The following is a 17,679-nucleotide window of genomic DNA, read 5'->3' on the forward strand; positions in this document are numbered from 1 at the left end:
GTCATAATATCTTGGCTCAGAGTTCATTTTCATCAAAGAACATTGGTGCTAATACATTTTCTCTTGACTGGTTATGCCACGAGTGTACTCGTGTTGTTTCATGTGAAAATATAAATTCTGTCCCTTCACCTTGAACTGTTTGTCCAGACGTGTCCGACCACCGTGTCCCGGCGTCGTGATGCTGGTGAAGTAGCTTTGAAGCTGGCTAGCCGCCGTTTCTGTCTCCTTCCCCAAAATAGCTTCCATCAAGGCATTGTGGATGAAGATGTACTGCTCCTGCCAGGGGAGACAAACCAGTCACACACAGTAAATTATTAATGTGATCATGAAGCAGTGCAAGTTCACACAGATTAAAAACTAGTTCAAGTTATTGGCCACGGGCAAGCGCTGAGTCACGAATGTCCGGGAGTGAGTGAGGGATGAAGTTACATCATTGGTTGGTCTGCTGAGTGTTGGACCCCCCCCCCCCCCCCCCCCCCCCCTCCCCCCCCGGTCATCAGGGGTCGCTTACGGCGAGTTTTTCGCTACTGTATTTCCTCAAGTAGTGAGCCTTGCCCTTATTTACCTCGTACTGCATTATGTGTTAATACAATCTCAACAATTCCTATAACCATTTCAAATTAAAACCTCTCTAGTAAGGGCGTGCCTCGACGGCTCACCTGGAGCGCATGTTCGAATCCGACCCGTGGCCCTTTGCTGCATGTCATCCCCTCCCTCTCTCTCCCTACCTTTCCTCTCTCTCTGACCTTCACTATGATAAAGGCATAAAAAGCCAGAAAAATAACTTTAAAAAAAAAAAAGCTCTCTAGTGTTGCAGTAGACATAAACCCGTCATTTCTTAACAGGGTTTATTGTTGTGCTGCAGTAAGAGTATTGTTTTTGTGATTTGTGCTCATGCTCCTTTTACAATAGCCTTTTTTATTTTTATGTTAACAGTATATTGTACTATTACATTTTGACATTATTATATATTAAATATTTTACTTTGTAAATAAGTTTGGCATGGCAGGCCGAAAGGCGCAATCCATGGTAATGGATCCATGTAAAATTAGCATTTAAACTTTTATTTTGTAGTGTATGATTGCAGTCCCCATGTGGTGGGGCAGGGGTTGATTTTTTTCCCTGTGAACACCCACACACAGTCTAGCCATACACTAGGTTTATACCTAGTCTTATTTTTAAATGAGCTGCTACGAGGTTTGCAGCACAACCTCCTCCTACCCATCCATCCCCAGCCCCCAATGATTGCCACCTCCCAAATTAAATTAATTATTGTATACTACTATAGAATCACAGACAGCTTTGTTTTAATTTGACAGATTCCCTTGGACCCACATAAACAGGACCCAACCAGGACCTTTAAGTACCAGTATCAGTTTCCCCTTGACACCATGGCTCATAACATTAGCAACTGAATTTCTACTGGGTCTTCAGTTTATCCAACACACAACTACTGACCACGACCTTCCTTCTAGTCCATCCATCCATCCATCCATCCATCCATCCATCCATCATCAATTTGCAGCGTGCAGACATACAAACCTCCGTCTGGACTAGGTAGTTGCGCTGGGTGCGTATGTGTTTGAGGAAGCTGAGTACATTAACTGTGCTCTTGTCTTTGATCTGCTGCAGCATGCTGTCAATGACGATGTACGTCCCTGTCCGACCCACTCCAGCACTGCAACACAACACAGTGACACTGAGGACCAGCACTCCTTTTTATAGATTAAATATGCACAAAGGTGAAAAACAGAAAAAGAATCAATTTGTGATCAATCACTAAATGTTTCCTGGTTATTCTAAAAGCTCGTCAGTGACTTAAGTCTGTAAAGCAACAACAGTTTTAATGTTAACAGTAACAACACAGTGTAACTTAGGAGAATGATGAATGGGAGACAGAGTGAGCACTATAGAGGCATCACCTGCAGTGAACGAGCATGGGTCCCATATCAGGCTCCTGGGCGGCTGAGGACCTGCGGACAAAGGTGAGGACGGGCAGGGTGTACTCTGGGACACCCATGTCTGGCCACTGGGTGTAATGATACTGGAGCACTGTCCGTTCATTCTGGCCCCGCACCTTAGGGTTCGCTTTCCCACCCTGGACAGAAGAGAAGATGGAAAAGAGAGAAGAAAGACATGTTTGTTAGGTTGGAAAAAATAAAAAGAAGCATCAAGTGACGGGGACGATCTAACCTCTACAATATGGTTCAGTTCTCACATTTACCCATAAACGTATTAATGAAACCAAGAAAAGTGAAGCAAAGCTCATGACTGAAGAGATATTATCATCTGGTCAATGTCATTAAATTATAGTTTCAGATTTCAGTAGGCATGACATGATTCAATCACAGTCTTTATTATAATGATACATTACAACATATACAATTACAAAATCAAAACTTGACCCGGAGAGTGCCACACCATACCATATCTAACTGACTTCCATTCTGAAACAGGAAACCAGATTTGTGTTTGTTTCTTTACTTATACTTTGAAAGTAGAACTCCTTCCTGTCCCGACAGGAAGTCCCTCTTCTTCACTGTTAGTCTCACCTTTTTGACTTTACTGTTGCGCAGTGTGAAACGGCGAACAGTGTAGCAGGCGTGAACTTTGGTGCTTTTCAGCGTGACTACCACATTGCCGTACTCTTCACTGTTCTCTGTCGGCCAGTACTGGTCACATTTTCTCTGTAGGACACACACACACACACACACACACACACACACACACACACACACACACACACACACACAGGAGTCAGATTAAAATACTGTCAAACAATTGAGGAGGGTTGAAGGCACGTTAATGAACCTTCATGAACATTTATTAAATTTTTACATGGAAACGATCAAACACTGAATTGCTTTTGTGGTGAGAAATGTTCTGCAGGGTTTAACCAGTCACAACGGTGACAGACTTTCAATTCAATTAAATTCAGTGACCTGAGGTATGAACACCTGCCCCTTCAGGGCCACTGCACATTGAATACCTTCATAAATATATTGCTCTCAACCACAGTGCAACATCATCTACTAAGTGTTCAGGAGACACTCGATCGAAGAAGATCGAAGTCAAACGCAGCCTCCAAATAGAGAACCATCATGCCAGTGAGCCGGCATGCACGGTACCAGTGGTTCTCATTCGAAACTGTTGCATTCGTATAAAACAGTGCTGGGAAGATGCATACACCACCTTGCACAGAAAATTTGGGACTCATAAGAGAAACTTGACGGGAGAATGTGTGTAACTCAACAGCTGAGGTCGTGAACTGAAGCCAGTTCACGACCTCCTTCTCTCAGGTTTAACTTCACTTCATATCAAACCAATAATCACATGTTCGCAGTGTGATAAACACTGAGGCCAGCTGTATTGAGTTTGTGATCTAATGATTAAATCAGCTCCTCAGCACCAACCAGACCTTTACCTTTTACATCTGTGATTCATTATTAAATTATTATTAATCTATTGAGCGTAGAGCTCAACACCACATTCCCAGACCCTCAGTCTCCGTCATATGAAGGATGAAAAATGACATGAATATAGATAAAAGAATAAATAAATAAATGCCAAGATAAATAATTAAATACATTAATAAATGAAAAATAAAAACATTATGGTAATAAATGTTACTCTCCTTGATGCAAAGTAGCCAAGGTTTGTTGAAAAAGTGACTAGATTTGTTCCTTGGTGCTTTATGAATAAAATGTGATCTGAAAAGTTGTTAAATATAATGTCAAAGTGGGTAAGTTGGCAAAGGCAAAACTCCTGTGTATTAGTAAAGGCAGGAGTAGCAGATCCATCCAATCAATCACACCGTTACAACCAATCACGCTTTAGTTGAGGACTGCCTACCTAATTAACATGTAAATGTAGAAATAAATAAATAAATGTCAAATACATGAATAAATAAATGAATAAATATAATACAGAAATAGCATTTTGTTTTACCAAAATAATTTTACATTTATTTATGTAGTTAAGAGTAGAGTCAGAACTCATCACAGTGTGGCTGAAATACCTGAATACCTCACTGATACCAGGACGCATCAGTCGGCAGATCCTGCAAAGCCTGGGCTCTCCAATATTAATCATGACTATCCTGATTCCTTTGCACCTAAACCACAGTAACTGATGGAATAATCATCCACTTAAGTCAAATTTCTTTATAAAGCTAGATATTCTGAGTGATTTTTCAAACCAGTTTCCTGGTTGTTGGGATCTGGGGAGGGGCTCATGAGGAGTGACAGCTGACACCTGGTGACCGCTCACCTGTATATGTCACGACCCGGAAGGACATATACAGGAAAGATAGAAGACCGCACATGACTCTTCAAAGTAAAATCAGTGTATTTAAGAAAACTAAATGGAGTATGCAGTGAGCTCACCAGTGATGTGTGTGGATGTGTGAACATGTACAAGTGTAAGAAAACCAAAATTAAATCAACCAAAGGTCAAAGCAAACTAAGTGACCTAAAGGAAGAGAGAGGCTGCCTGCTACAGGTGAGCAGTCACAGAGTAATACACAGTAACACAATAAGTTAATTGTTTGTTTTGTTGTCAGTAAAATTGATGTATGGATCATTTAAAATATATACAATTTTATTTGTTACATTTGGGATATAAAGGAATAGGGGACTATAATTGTTGCCTTTTAGTTACTCTGCACCTGAATTGTTTTGATGTTCCTGTAAGGGGAGGGGCAGGGAGTGATTGGCTGACTTATTTGGTTTAATAACTTTGGAAATAGACATTATTCTGTGTTATTATTTTTAGTCTGTGTTGAAGTAAACAGCTCAACTTTCTGAAGTGATTCTGTGGATTTTTTGAAGTGGAGTTATATTTTTGAAGCGGATAAAGACGTGGAGACTCATTACAGCGTCAAGCTAACGCTTCATTCATTGGAAAACTGTAGAATTTAACATAATCCTTAGCCAAATAAATGATGAAATAAACAAACACATCATAATCTGTTGATGCTTATTTCACTAACATGGCGCTCGTAGAACTGTTGTATAAAAGCAATATCACACTCGAGGTCGTGATGTTGGACTGAATATCAGCTGTGATTGTCTTGGTACGAGGCCGCAGGCCATGCTGATATTCAGTACATCACTCCCTCTCGTTCGATATTGATTAAATAAATTGATTAAATAAGTTTCAAAACCGCTCACTGCACTAAAAAATGTATTTTCTCTACTTAACAAATGTATAGAAAAAAATGCAGAACCCTACATAACCTACTGTTGTCTGAATATGATTCATTATTTTTATCATCCATGTGTTCTAAATAAAGTTAGAACCATGGTTGTCTTTTCCTAAGTCCTTATGAATTCTCCTTCACATATTTCATTCTTCCACCTGGTTAGGAAAGGAGATGTTTTTTGACTTTTGGATGCTATAGATGCTTAACAAATACCGAGTGGTGAGTTCAGAGCCAGATCAGTATTCATCAGGGTTTAAATGAGGCCCCGCTGCAGTTAGTTCTTGTAGTTAGTGTGTTTGACAGGTCAAAATGTCCTCTGAACCGCACCTCAGACATCCAAGCGTCTACACTGAATCTGTGTTAGCAGTGTCAGAACATACCCGCCCTTTCTCTACTAGGTTGGTAATCATGACGATGACACCGGTGTTTTGCTCCCACACCATCCGCCAGAAGTCCTCAAAGGTGGACTTGAGAGGTCCCTGGGTGGCGATGTAGGCTTTAGGTTTATTATAACCCTGATGGATGAATGATGGAGACACAGACTGTTAGTTTGGTTAAGCCTGAGAAAACATCTCAGATATATCTCTGGATGCTTTATCTTGTATTTGCTCTTGCAGTCGTCATCTCTGAGATGATTTTCTCCTCATCACACACACACACACACACACACACAGCACTCACGTCCACACAGTTGGCGTTGATGTAGTCGGTGTGTTTGGAGTCCTTCCCAGCCAGCAGCCTCAGCTTCACCCTGCTGTGGTCGTCTTAGGAGGAAACACAAAGCAGAAAAAAAAGATGAGCCTGTTTGTGTGACTGAGACCAGGGCAGGAGCGAACCTTCACACTAACAAAGGACTGTCCATGTGCTGCTGGTAGAGCCGCTGCTGCCAACCAGGAAGTACACTGAAACTGTGGTCAGTCTGGGTTATATTTTTTACAGCTGAACAGCATGGCAACCGCACCGTCAACATTACTCTGCTTCCAGCCACAGAGACTGGTTTTATGAGATGTGAAATATTTCTACCTGCTCGGTGCATCGACGTACATCAGGCTGTGTGTGGTGCTTCAGCTCCAGATGGTTTCTGTTCACTTTTCACTCTAGTGGAGGTCAGTCGTCTTTTAAACAATAATCAACATGTAGCAGAAATCACCAGACACAGTTTTGGACGGAGGACCTGGACAACAAACATTATTTATGGTGGCCTGATGATTCTAATGACCATTCCTGCTGTGTTACTATGTGGGCCACACTTCCATTAATACATACAGTCTGGTCTTAATGTCTGAGACAACTTTCCCTGAATGACGTGAACCCCACTGTATCTCAACGTCTGAGAGAAATTCACCTTTCACAGGGAATCTGTGTCACTTTACAGGGAGTTTCTTTTCAAGCCGCCATGTGGATGAGCTGTGAGGTAACTGATGACCAGATAAGCAGTTAGCTTCCCAGAGTCTTGCAGCGGTTTAGTACATTCATCCTTCTCAAAGTAACATCCATCTACCTCTGCCTGTTCTCCTCTCCGTTTTTCTGAGCTGTATTTGCTGCAATAGAACATCTTTTATCGTGAACTATTGTGAAAGGAGGCTCATTGGAACCAAAGTCAGTTTAAACAGATCTGCTTCTTTCAAAAAAATCTGCTGTTCTTCATGGAAATTAGTTAAAAACCAAGAACAGTGTTTTGCTTATTGGCCTGTTTAGATGATCAAAACAAGTCCAAATGACTGAACATTTTCCATTACTGCAGTTTTTCAGCTGTGTTTGTAGTTTGATTTAACACCGAAATAGTCTTGATAGAAAGAGTTGAACACACAGCAGGTGTTTAGAAAGACACAGTTAACTGAGCTAAGTTAGAATTAAATAAAAACTGCAGCACAAAATACACTGTGTGAAATTAGTCTTAGTTGCTACATGAGTGACTGTAGAAAATCTCAGCACAGGAACGAAGCTGTGTGTCAAACAGCACATGTTTCTGTGCACGTCTTTGCACATATAAAACATGTTTTGCTGCAACAGTTTGAATTCAAAAGTGAGAGATGTTTCCATCAGTGTTTACTACATGAACTTTTTATTCAACTGTTCGTTTGTGTGAACTCACAGGCCACGATGTTGATGTATCTGTTCTTGTGCTTGTTGTCCGGGTGGTTGGAGTGCTCCGAGGTGATCTTCATGTCGGCGGTGCAGCGCTGTACTTCCTGCACAGGAACGCGCACACACACACACACACAAATGACTGGTTAGTTAGACTGGTTAGACCGAACATTTAGTATTGATGTTCATCATTCAGGTCATTAGCGTTCACCTTTAACCTTTTGTCTCGTACCAGAATAATACACGGCTTAAATCGAATTGACAATTGTTCTTAGATGTACACCACACTCCATGTTCTGCTTCACGGCCCTCAGGACACAGTGCGAGGCGGCCATGAAAGTTACTGAACATATTCATGCTCTGCAGAGAATTAACGACCTCATGACCTTTCCTCTTCTTCTGTGAACCTCTTATATTGCTCATATTTATTCTGACATGGTACCACAGCATCATGATGACGGTATATATTTGTCCATCCTTTCTGTGTAAATGTACATGATCAGTTCCCACAGTGTACGTTGTTGTTGATGTAAACTGAACTTCATTGTAACCTTTATGTACAGTCTACATGTCCTGCAGAAAAAAGCTGGTTCTACCTGTTGGGGCTGATTCCATCAGTCTCTCTCCTTCCCTTTTGTACTCTCTCTCTTTGGCAACAGCAGGTGTTTCTTTCTTCATACCTTTTGCTTAAATAAGCTGAATCCTTTCCTGGTATATTCATTTACATCACGGTGCGATGCCAACTTCAAGTTCCCTCATCCGTCATAGTGAATTCATGTACCTTGGGACCTGGCTGTCAGGTCACTATGATTCATATTCTGTCATGTTCTGCTCATGATCATGATCCTGCTCCCAAACAGGTTGGACTGAGCCTTTGGCACTGCATGAATCTGCTGCCAGTCCTCCAGCTTAAACAGCGTTACAGGTAAAGATATGAGCCATATGTCTCCTGGATTACAGCACCTGCTGGCAGAAATGCGGCGCAGATAAACTGTTAAAAATAAATGACTTTATGACTTTAAGTCGTTATGATGTGACAGTGCTTTGGTATAGGATTGTGAGGTTTAGGAACAAAAACAACTTGGTTCGTTTCAGGGAAAGATCAGGGTTTGGGTTCAAATAATTTTTCTTTTTTATTCTCCCTACTTCGTTAAGGTTAGAGGACATTCGTTGTCATGGTTACTATAATAAACATGTCGTACAGTAATAGGATCTTCTTCCACCTCAACCTCAAGCTCTATGACAGCATCACCCGACCTCCTCATAATTACTGTGGCCACTAGAGGGCTTTCCTCTTATATTTACACTAAGCATTTTGAAAGGCATTTTATCAGTTTCCATTGAGCCTAAACTGGGGTGCAGGGAGACGGAGGGGGGGACACATCGGCAGTGTGTGTTTTTCCAGTTGAGTAACTGAGTGCGGGGGTCCTACTCAGTCCACCCACTTTTCTCCCTCCAGTAAGAGCATGGTCAAGGAGAGACTGGAGTAAAAGCAGGAAACGAGAAAGGAGAAAGATATTTTCACAGAGAACAACAGCAGAGGTCGCTTTGGCTGGTGCACGGGTTGGAACTAAATTCATTCTCACTGCAAAAACCACAGTCATTAAGCATGCAGCTTTTTGTCTTCATCATCTTTTACTATGTCTGCTCTCAATATTTATTTGGCATGGGAGTGTATTTGCACAGCAGACGGCCCATATTTCCCTCCCCTGCAAGATTAAATACAAGAGGGAAGACTCCAGAAAAATGACTACATGATATCTTTTATTGAGCAGCTACAGTTGAGCTTTATGGGTACACACTGATGTACTGTGAATAATGTACTACTTAGAGCTTTGGTTATACAGCGGGAATAAGGGCGATGACGACGTCTCAGGTGACACAGTTAGGACCAGAACATGGTCCCAGCTAAGGAGGCAGGTACCAGTTTGTTTAAGTGGTTTGAGACATGATAACTGTTTCCGATGAGTAGACCCGCAACTATAACTTTACACAATACTGTACATAAATGACAAAAATATATAAGAAGAACAGAACAGGCTCTGAGTTTTCATCATTTGTGCCGCATGTTCCTTCATCTAGATGTGTTTATGTCTTCTATTCCATCTTTATTTTACTTGAAACTAGGACACCCAAACTGTCGAAGGAACCGAGGGTTTCAGCCCGGAAACTGGAGCAGCCACCAGATACTGAACAGACTCCAGGAACACGAGTCTACAGTGTTTCGATCATAAAGATCTACAGAAGCCCAGGACAGAGAAGGATGAGGCAGATAAAAGCTGGGTAAACCCCTTTTGGTTCAGATTGGACTGATATCATTCCTCCACAGGAACGGCTGCATAACAAGACATAGTCAGAGAATCTGCTGCAAGCTCACCAGACAGGAGATGAAGCAGATGAGCTCAGGAAGAGTTCCATGAGAAAACAAAATCTGAAGACGAGAGCAAATCAAGCACAAAACAAAGAGGTGGTCTTGAAAGCAGACAGCATACGATCATTGCTTCACGAAGGATAGATCATCACATTAAAGACGTCCTGGCTCCTCCACTTGGTCGGATGCCTTGCACGCTCTCAAATCCAGCTGGCTCGTCACAGAAAACTAACAAGGTTGCTTCTAGCAGGAGAGTTAGAGACGTCAGCTTCAGCAGTTGAACATATCAGAGAAACACTGATGGAATGAGCCTTGCTCAGAAACTGAGAACTAATGGTAAAACCTTTGGAGAGATTTTTGTTTCCTAGCACTGCATGAAGGATGTGGTGTTTGATGTGACCTGGAAAACATCAATCAAGAATGCTGAGAGATGCAGTTTAAGTTCAGCAAGTAGCACTCAGTAGGAGAACATTGCCCCAGGACACAATGTGTGTGCAGAGGAGAAAGCTTTTAAGTAATACAGACAGCAAAACAGCCTTGATAACATTCATTGTGGACCAGAGTGAGCTAACAGAGGACCGGGTGACGCTGCAGGACATGTAGCTATTTGTAACCTGTGGAGGGACACACATAGACTGATAAACTTCCCTCTGTATCAGAAAACAAAGTATCAACATGAGCAAACTTGCTCACACCTTTACAGGTTGTAAGAGCGAGCGTAAGTGCCTTTGCAGGATGTTGAGTCCTGTATGAATCCAACCCTGGTTAGAGGCACAACAACAGAGTATTCCTCTGTATGAAAGAAGGTCTGTTCTCTCAAAGGAAACAGGGCATTCAAGAATCCTTCATAGCCCTGGGAAACATCCTGGATGTATCACAGGAATTATTACAGCAACATGGAATGATTTGTCTGCAGGATGTTTGTACAATCATCTAGAGCATCTGTAAATGATCATCAAAAAGAGTCCGGCCTAATTCCTCCTTGCAGGGACTGTGTATACAGCGTGCCAGCTACCAGGCAGCAGTGTGGAGGCGCTGCCTGGAAGGACAGCCAGGCAAACCAGAGCGAAAAAGGACATGGACGGACATGATGACTAAAGGTATGTTTTTAATAAATACAGTTAATAGGTAATAGGCTCCTCACTGAAATGGATGACAAATATCTTCCGCTTATTCTTACAGGTATGCTGATGCTAGACTGGATGCAGGGACGGGGATGCAGGGATCCCCGTCCTGGAACTTCTGTGTGTACCGACCTGCCTTCCTGCCTTGCCAACAATCTGAAGAAATGTGCCGGCTACAAACCTGCTGCCATCAGAGGGAGGACACGTAGGATGTGACGCTGGTTGACGAGGATGATAGTAATGACAATGATGATGAATAAACACAATGTAAATGGTTGTTTGTGATGATGATGATTCCTCATGTTTGACATGTTCGATTGAAATAAAGTGACAAGATGTTTTCATTCTTTAGACCAACGGTTGGTCAAGTCAAGTCGCCTTTTCATTTATGCAGCACCAAATCACATAGAGAGGTCATCTCAAGGCACTTTTCAAATGTGTCACATTGTTGTGCATTGTTAGCATCATAATCGTCGTGGTGCTACAGAGAATGCCAGATGTTAAATTACATCATCATTATTTTTATATTTTTTCCAGTGAAAATGAAAATGTGAATGAAGATCACTGTATCTGAAATCGCAATATCTGCCAACAATAACGGCAACATGATTTCTTTTTGCATATTGTGCAGCCCTACCTGCAACAGGAAGGAGCATGTGATGGAGAGCTCATGTAATACACTGGACAGACTGTTGCTATAGTCTGGTCTTTGGTGATGTCTTGTGACGGACTGTACGGATATTGGAGAAATAAAATAAAGCATACGTAAAGCAGCAATTAATATTCCTATAATAAAAATGTAACAATGAGAATGAAACTGTTTGACAGTGTGAAAGGGTTCACTTGTCTTAGAAGCTGGTGGAGACCAAAAACAGAGATAGAAGAGAGGGAAAGCTGGACTTAAGATTCATCAAATGGACAGAAACAATAAATGAATGATAATGTTGCTCTCAAACTGCTGGATGTGAAAATAATCAACAACCCTAACAACCTTTTTCTGATGCCCCCGAGTGACGAATAAATCAGTAGAGTTTCAGCATGATTAGATGATCCAGCTTACCTCAAAGTCTTCAGAGAATCCCTGTTGGTTATTTGAATAGAGCTCAGTGACGTGTTTGATGAAGTGCTTGACCGGGATGGCGTCCATGTCATCTGCAAGAGACAAGAGCAACAGTAACTACAATGTCTGGATTTGACCGCGTAAGTTGGACATCAGCATATTGTAAAAACAGAGCACAAATAAAGGTGAAGTACACAACACCACTATTTTTGTCAAATCATCATCTATTCATCACCTCAGATTTATGAGAAACTGATTTTGGTGGTTTAGAAATTTAGAACTGTAATATTTCCACAACACAACCACGTTCTTTCAGTTAGAGATGGTGATGTCTGACTGCGGGAGAAAACTATGTTGAACCAAGGTCAATTGTATCACACAATCTTCCTTAGCAAATGCAGAATAATTCAAATTTTTCTCACTTGAAAGTTCATTTTTGACCTTGGCAACAGCAGCTGAGAGAATAATCTCCCTGTGTGGTCCATTTAGTAGCAGTTTCCTTCTCTTGTTGCTTTGTTTTCTAAGCAAGACGTTTTTAAGGTGCCCAGGAAAACAGAATTATGAACATCCACAATCCGATGACAGCTGGTAAAACTCTATCAGCTGATGAAAATCATGTGATATCATCAAACGCTCCTCAACAACTACAAAGTGGATGTTGCTGCTGCCAGTATCCTTCATGTGTTGTAGTCTACGGGAAATGATGTTTGCCTGCAACAAATGTCTATTCAGCCTTATCAGACCACAACGTGAGAAGGGTGTATGTTTGTGTGGGGATGATACTGGACACGCTGACGCACATCTTTCATTTTTTTAAGGCCATATTAGTAGTTATTTGCATTCAGTGTTTTCTTTGTTGAATACCCCAGGTGCATTATGGTAGCAGCAGTCATGGTACCAAGTGGTGCTTTGAGTAAATCCATTCCCTTCAATAGTGTCATTCAGTTCAATGATGCAAGCTCAGTAACGTTTCAGTTCCCCTGCATCACCGCAATTATAAATACACGAGAAAGCTTGCTTAGTATTTTTATTGCTATGATTTATCTTGTAGCTTTGGGAGCTTTTAGCCTGTTTCATCAGAGGGCAAACAGCTGCAGTCGTTCTCCAGAGCTGAACTCGACCTGGATGCAAAATATTACACAACAGCTAATGCTCTCTCACAGCTTCCTTCAGTTTAGTCTTCATCAAATATTAACCGGAGCACACACTTGTTCGCTCTCGCTTTGTGTCTTACGAGACGTTCATTTAGGTATGCAAATATGTCAAAATTATTTGTGTGTCAGTAAACACAGCAGGCTGCTGAGAGGTCTGGAAAAACCAATTAGCTCCGCTGAGAACCGAGCCAATCTCTTTTTATTGCTTTGACATATTTTACAAACAGTACAGTACAGACACGGTCTGTGTCGAATAGATTTGTTCTTTTGTCGTAAAATACAAACAGATAATAGCAGAAAAACACAAAAAATAAAGAACCATGACTAAACCTCTACTATCCTCAGTAAACTTAGGCATATGGTTCCCTTTATATAAAATACCAGCCACAATAACTAAAGCTGCATCTAATAATTACTTCTATTATCAGTCAGGGCTGTATTGATGTAGTATTTCACAATAAAATACATATTACTCAGCTGAAAATAAACAACAATTTCAAGATGGGATCACAGCAGTTGCGACGCCTGCCAACATGTTGATGTTCTGACCATGAGGGGACTCCACCCCCCCCCACCCCCCCACCACCCCCCACACACACACACACACACATTTTTACATTTCAGACTCGTGGTCTTCAGAGCCAGCTGACCCTGACAGCTCCCTCTGAACACACGGTTGTTTATACAACTTTTATCACGTATGCAGTATTATTATTCTTCCCCAACAACACGTCTGCATCATTACATTTCAAATATCAATCAATGTAATGGTTGGAGGTGATCATCTCAGTAAATTACTTCAGAGAGATGCTTATTGGATTTTTTAATTTGATGCTTCAGTGTTTCCAGGTCTAAAATATAAATCTTATAAACTGGCTTACCCATTTCTTTACTGTTTAAAAATGGTTGATATCTTTTCATTTCTGATGTTTTATTGATTATAATTATGATGGTAGTTAATATATTCTTGTCTACATTGCCTACTTGTAATATTTTATTTGATATACTGGTGAGATCTGTCTATATGATGAAACACCACACTTTATTGACAGTACAGTAAACAGACAGGAAATGGGGAGGCAGAGAGAGGGCCGAACCGGGGCCGACTGCAGCGAGGACCTTAGCCTCTGCACATGGGGCGGATGCTCAACCAACTGAGCTACTAGACCCCCCCCCCCTTGTCTATATTAACCATTTCAACTTCAAGAACACCTTGCATTTACACGGAGCTTGACTAGGGCATAACTGCAAGCCGCTATTTCTCTTGGTAGTTTGTGAATCTAATGATTGATTTTAAACTAATTCTTTGGAGAGTAAATTAGTAAATATACTGAGAAACTCCCAGTTCAAGCTTGTAAGTACAAACACCAAATTAGCAGCATTTGACTATCACCATATTGCTTACTAAGATGTGGATCTGCCCTGTCCCTTCCTCATAGAAAGGTTTAACACATCTCTAATGTTTTGTATATATATGTGTGTGTGTGTGTGTGTGTGTGTGTGTGTGTGTGTGTGTGTGTGTATGTGTGTGTGTGTGCGTGTGTGCGTGTGTGTGTGTGTGTTGAGTGGAGGGGTGGGGTGTGTGGTAAGAAGCTGCCGCCTGCAGCAGGAGGTCTCAAAGAGGATTCCGGATCGTGTGAGACTCTAAGTCTGAGCTTTTTGAGACAGTTAACACAGCTGACATATGGCCAGACACCACGTCCCCGTGTGCTGCAGAGGACTCTGATGGGCTACCTGCAGCTCTGTAGATCCTGATCCTGCAGGGGGGGGGGGGGGGGGTATGACAGAGGCTCTTTTTGTCTGCGCTGGACTCTGCCATCGTGGACCTGGTGTTAATGAATGCCTTTGGACTGAGCCAAGGCCCATTGTACAAAGGCCCCAAAATGCTTTTTAATTGAATTTGACAGGTTTGGATCCAAATCTTGGCCCTGGAGACCTGAACTGGAGAGCCAGAGAGCAGATTCCAAGCCCTATAAAGATTTTGTGTATGTGTGTGTTAGTGTGTTTTGTAATTGGTGAACTGGCCATGGCCTCTCTCTCCCTCACAGCCACAGCTTGTGATGAGGGTTTCTGTCAGACCTAAAAACACCTTCTACTCTTCTTCATGCACCAATTTAGTCTTTTCTTTTCTTTTCTCAGTTTGTCTGACCCTCACAGTAGATGAGCTGTTCCACAGATATGTGGATGTGTGTACGATAAGCTTTCTTAACTTTACTCATACACATTAGTCTATATATTCCCAAGCGCTAGCAAATATGTTCTTTCTATTTAAACTTACACAGATCCACACTGTATGTGGTTTTGTCGGCCCCAGTTCGGATGCTGGTGCTTCTCCAGGCTGGTTGGTCAATGGAAGGTGACACCAGTAAGGTCTGAACACCAGCTTGTGACCTCTCCCACCTCTGCTGTAAGAATAGCCTTGACCTATGACCCCACAGAGTGGACGGCCACATGACTTACTCTGTTCAGCAACACTGCACAAACATACAGTGGACAGATGGAAATGAGGCGCGGCCATGATACAGTACAGGTGAGGAGCCGTTACCTGGGATGGGGATGGCGGGGATCGTCTCATTGGGCACCACCCTGGGTGAATTGCTGTCCTCCACGTAGAAATGAGCTGTCTGGAAACAGCGCCTGAACAAAGACAGAGACATTTCGTTTTATTTACATATGTAGAGTTTATTAATTCCTGTGTCTCAGTTATTCCAGCTCTGCTGAAGTTCCCAACTGAGGTCAAAACAGTCGTCCTTCACCTTCATCAGGATCCTTCGTTGTCTTCCAGCTCTGTCTGCTTTACATTACATTTCTATACAAGTAAAGCGCAACAGAAAGTATGTTTTGTAGGAAACGTAATTCACTGGCTGGATCATGCTCAGATTCAGAAGCGACATATTTTTTTGAATAAATGAATTAATACTGAAAGTTTGTATCTTGTAAATGTCTGTATGGATTCATAAAGAAAATTTGGTTTGCATGATCTAGGACCATTACTCAGTCCATTTGGTAATGACTGATTAAAGTGGCCGTGACCTTTCTACCTTCAAAGATTCACAATAAAAAAATCACAATAAATCACCCGAACAACCAGTCACTCTATATTTTTCAGAATATGCAAAATCAGTTAACATCAGTATCTCCACAAGTCTTCATTCAAATGCTTCTGAAATTGACAAAGACGTTCTCTAGATGGTCAAGCGGTGAGTCTGCAGCTATAATTAATATCTGGCTGTTATTTGTACTGTTCGCTCAACAAATCTGTGTGTGTGTGTGTGTGTGTGTGTGTGTGTGTGAAAAGAGAGAGAGAATGCAGATTTCTTCATGGTAATTGTCAGCAAACAGATGGCAGAAATGAACTTTTAACCACACACACACATACACACACACACACACACACACACACACACACACACACAGACATTTTCACGCACAGTCTTAAGCTTGTACTTTCTGGTTTTGTCAAATGTCAAAGCATTACAGTATGTACTGTAGCTCACACACACACACACACACACACACACACACACACACACACACACTCACTCACTCACTCACTCACTCACTTAAGGTGTGTTTGAAGTTGCATATACTGTGTGTAGAAGCTGTCAAACAGGAGGCGTTCAGCAGCAGACGTATCTGCAGGTCTCCCGTTGTGTTTTTAGTCTGAGACGCTGACAGTTCACAAGTGTGATGTTTTACATCAAACTGCTTTTAATGCAGATCTGCATCAGGCATTAAGAGACAAACTGGAGTTAAGATACAGCAGGAGGAAGCATGAAAGCTGTCACTTCTCTCTCTCTCTGAAAACATACTCAGAAGGTAAAAATCCAGACACAGTGAACATGAAAGACGTCGACCAGCTACATTTACATCCAACTATAAAGCAGCTCGGAGACGACTTTTAGTCTGCAGATGAGATCAGCTTCTATTAAGAAAACAAACAGCCTCTCTGTCTTTATATTATTGTTGAAATTTAACTTTGTGTTACACCTCAAACCAGACAGGTCACTGGTTCCTCAGCTGACCAGATGCCACCTAAACTACAGTATCTGAGTTGCTGTTCCTTGCTGTTCAGTCTGTGCATCATAAACCTAAATGGAAACACCAGAAATAAAGCTTTTTGTCTGTCAGGAATGGAGGATGACAGAGTGACAAGTGATTTTAGTTGCCTGGATATAACCAGACCTGAACCACAGCGGTGGAGGATCAGAAAACTGTCGTCTCAGTAACTTCTGAAAGTAATAACGAATCACATCTTTTATCATGTAGGAATGAAGCCCTGTTGAATGAATGATGATGGAACCTGATTTTCAAATCCAGTGCAGCATGATCGAGTCTTAACACCTGGAAATAAGTTGCATATCAGCTCCTCCTGTTCTCTCGTCCTGAAGTCTCTGGGTTTTTGGTGAGATGATTGAAATAATGTCTGTGGTTTAAACACAAGCTCAAGACATTTTCACGTTTTATTCTACAAAATAAAATCAGTCAGTAAATATCCCACTCCTGATTTCATGAAGCTTTTACGTCTCGGTTGCGAACAAGTGTCTAAATGAGACTACAGAGGTTGTCGGGGACGTTAAACATCATCACGACGAACATGAAAACTGATCGACTCACCAGTCCACCTTCACAGCCTCGTTGTGTTTCTACAAACTGTCACTAACTCTGTCAGGGGAAAG

The 17,679-nt window shown here is 41.7% G+C and overlaps 1 protein-coding gene across 4 annotated transcripts in view; it reads right to left on the reverse strand.

The window, feature by feature from the left end:
- Positions 1 to 17,679, reverse strand: part of LOC130181342 (receptor-type tyrosine-protein phosphatase gamma-like) — a 446,467-nt gene that overhangs the window by 14,916 nt on the left and 413,872 nt on the right. For 3 of the 4 annotated variants that reach the window (XM_056395472.1, XM_056395500.1, XM_056395491.1), the window contains 9 exons: positions 15,546 to 15,637; positions 11,847 to 11,938; positions 7,299 to 7,395; positions 5,885 to 5,967; positions 5,584 to 5,718; positions 2,553 to 2,687; positions 1,923 to 2,098; positions 1,543 to 1,678; positions 130 to 276 (listed from right to left, as the gene is read on the reverse strand). In XM_056395472.1, coding sequence (XP_056251447.1) covers positions 130 to 276; positions 1,543 to 1,678; positions 1,923 to 2,098; positions 2,553 to 2,687; positions 5,584 to 5,718; positions 5,885 to 5,967; positions 7,299 to 7,395; positions 11,847 to 11,938; positions 15,546 to 15,637 — 1,093 coding nt within the window. The remainder of the gene's footprint in view (positions 1 to 129; positions 277 to 1,542; positions 1,679 to 1,922; positions 2,099 to 2,552; positions 2,688 to 5,583; positions 5,719 to 5,884; positions 5,968 to 7,298; positions 7,396 to 11,846; positions 11,939 to 15,545; positions 15,638 to 17,679) is intronic. The other variant, XM_056395482.1, reaches the window with a different exon arrangement.

The sequence above is a fragment of the Seriola aureovittata genome, chromosome 2, assembly GCF_021018895.1.
Source record: "Seriola aureovittata isolate HTS-2021-v1 ecotype China chromosome 2, ASM2101889v1, whole genome shotgun sequence".
Classification (NCBI taxonomy): Eukaryota; Metazoa; Chordata; class Actinopteri; order Carangiformes; family Carangidae; genus Seriola; species Seriola aureovittata.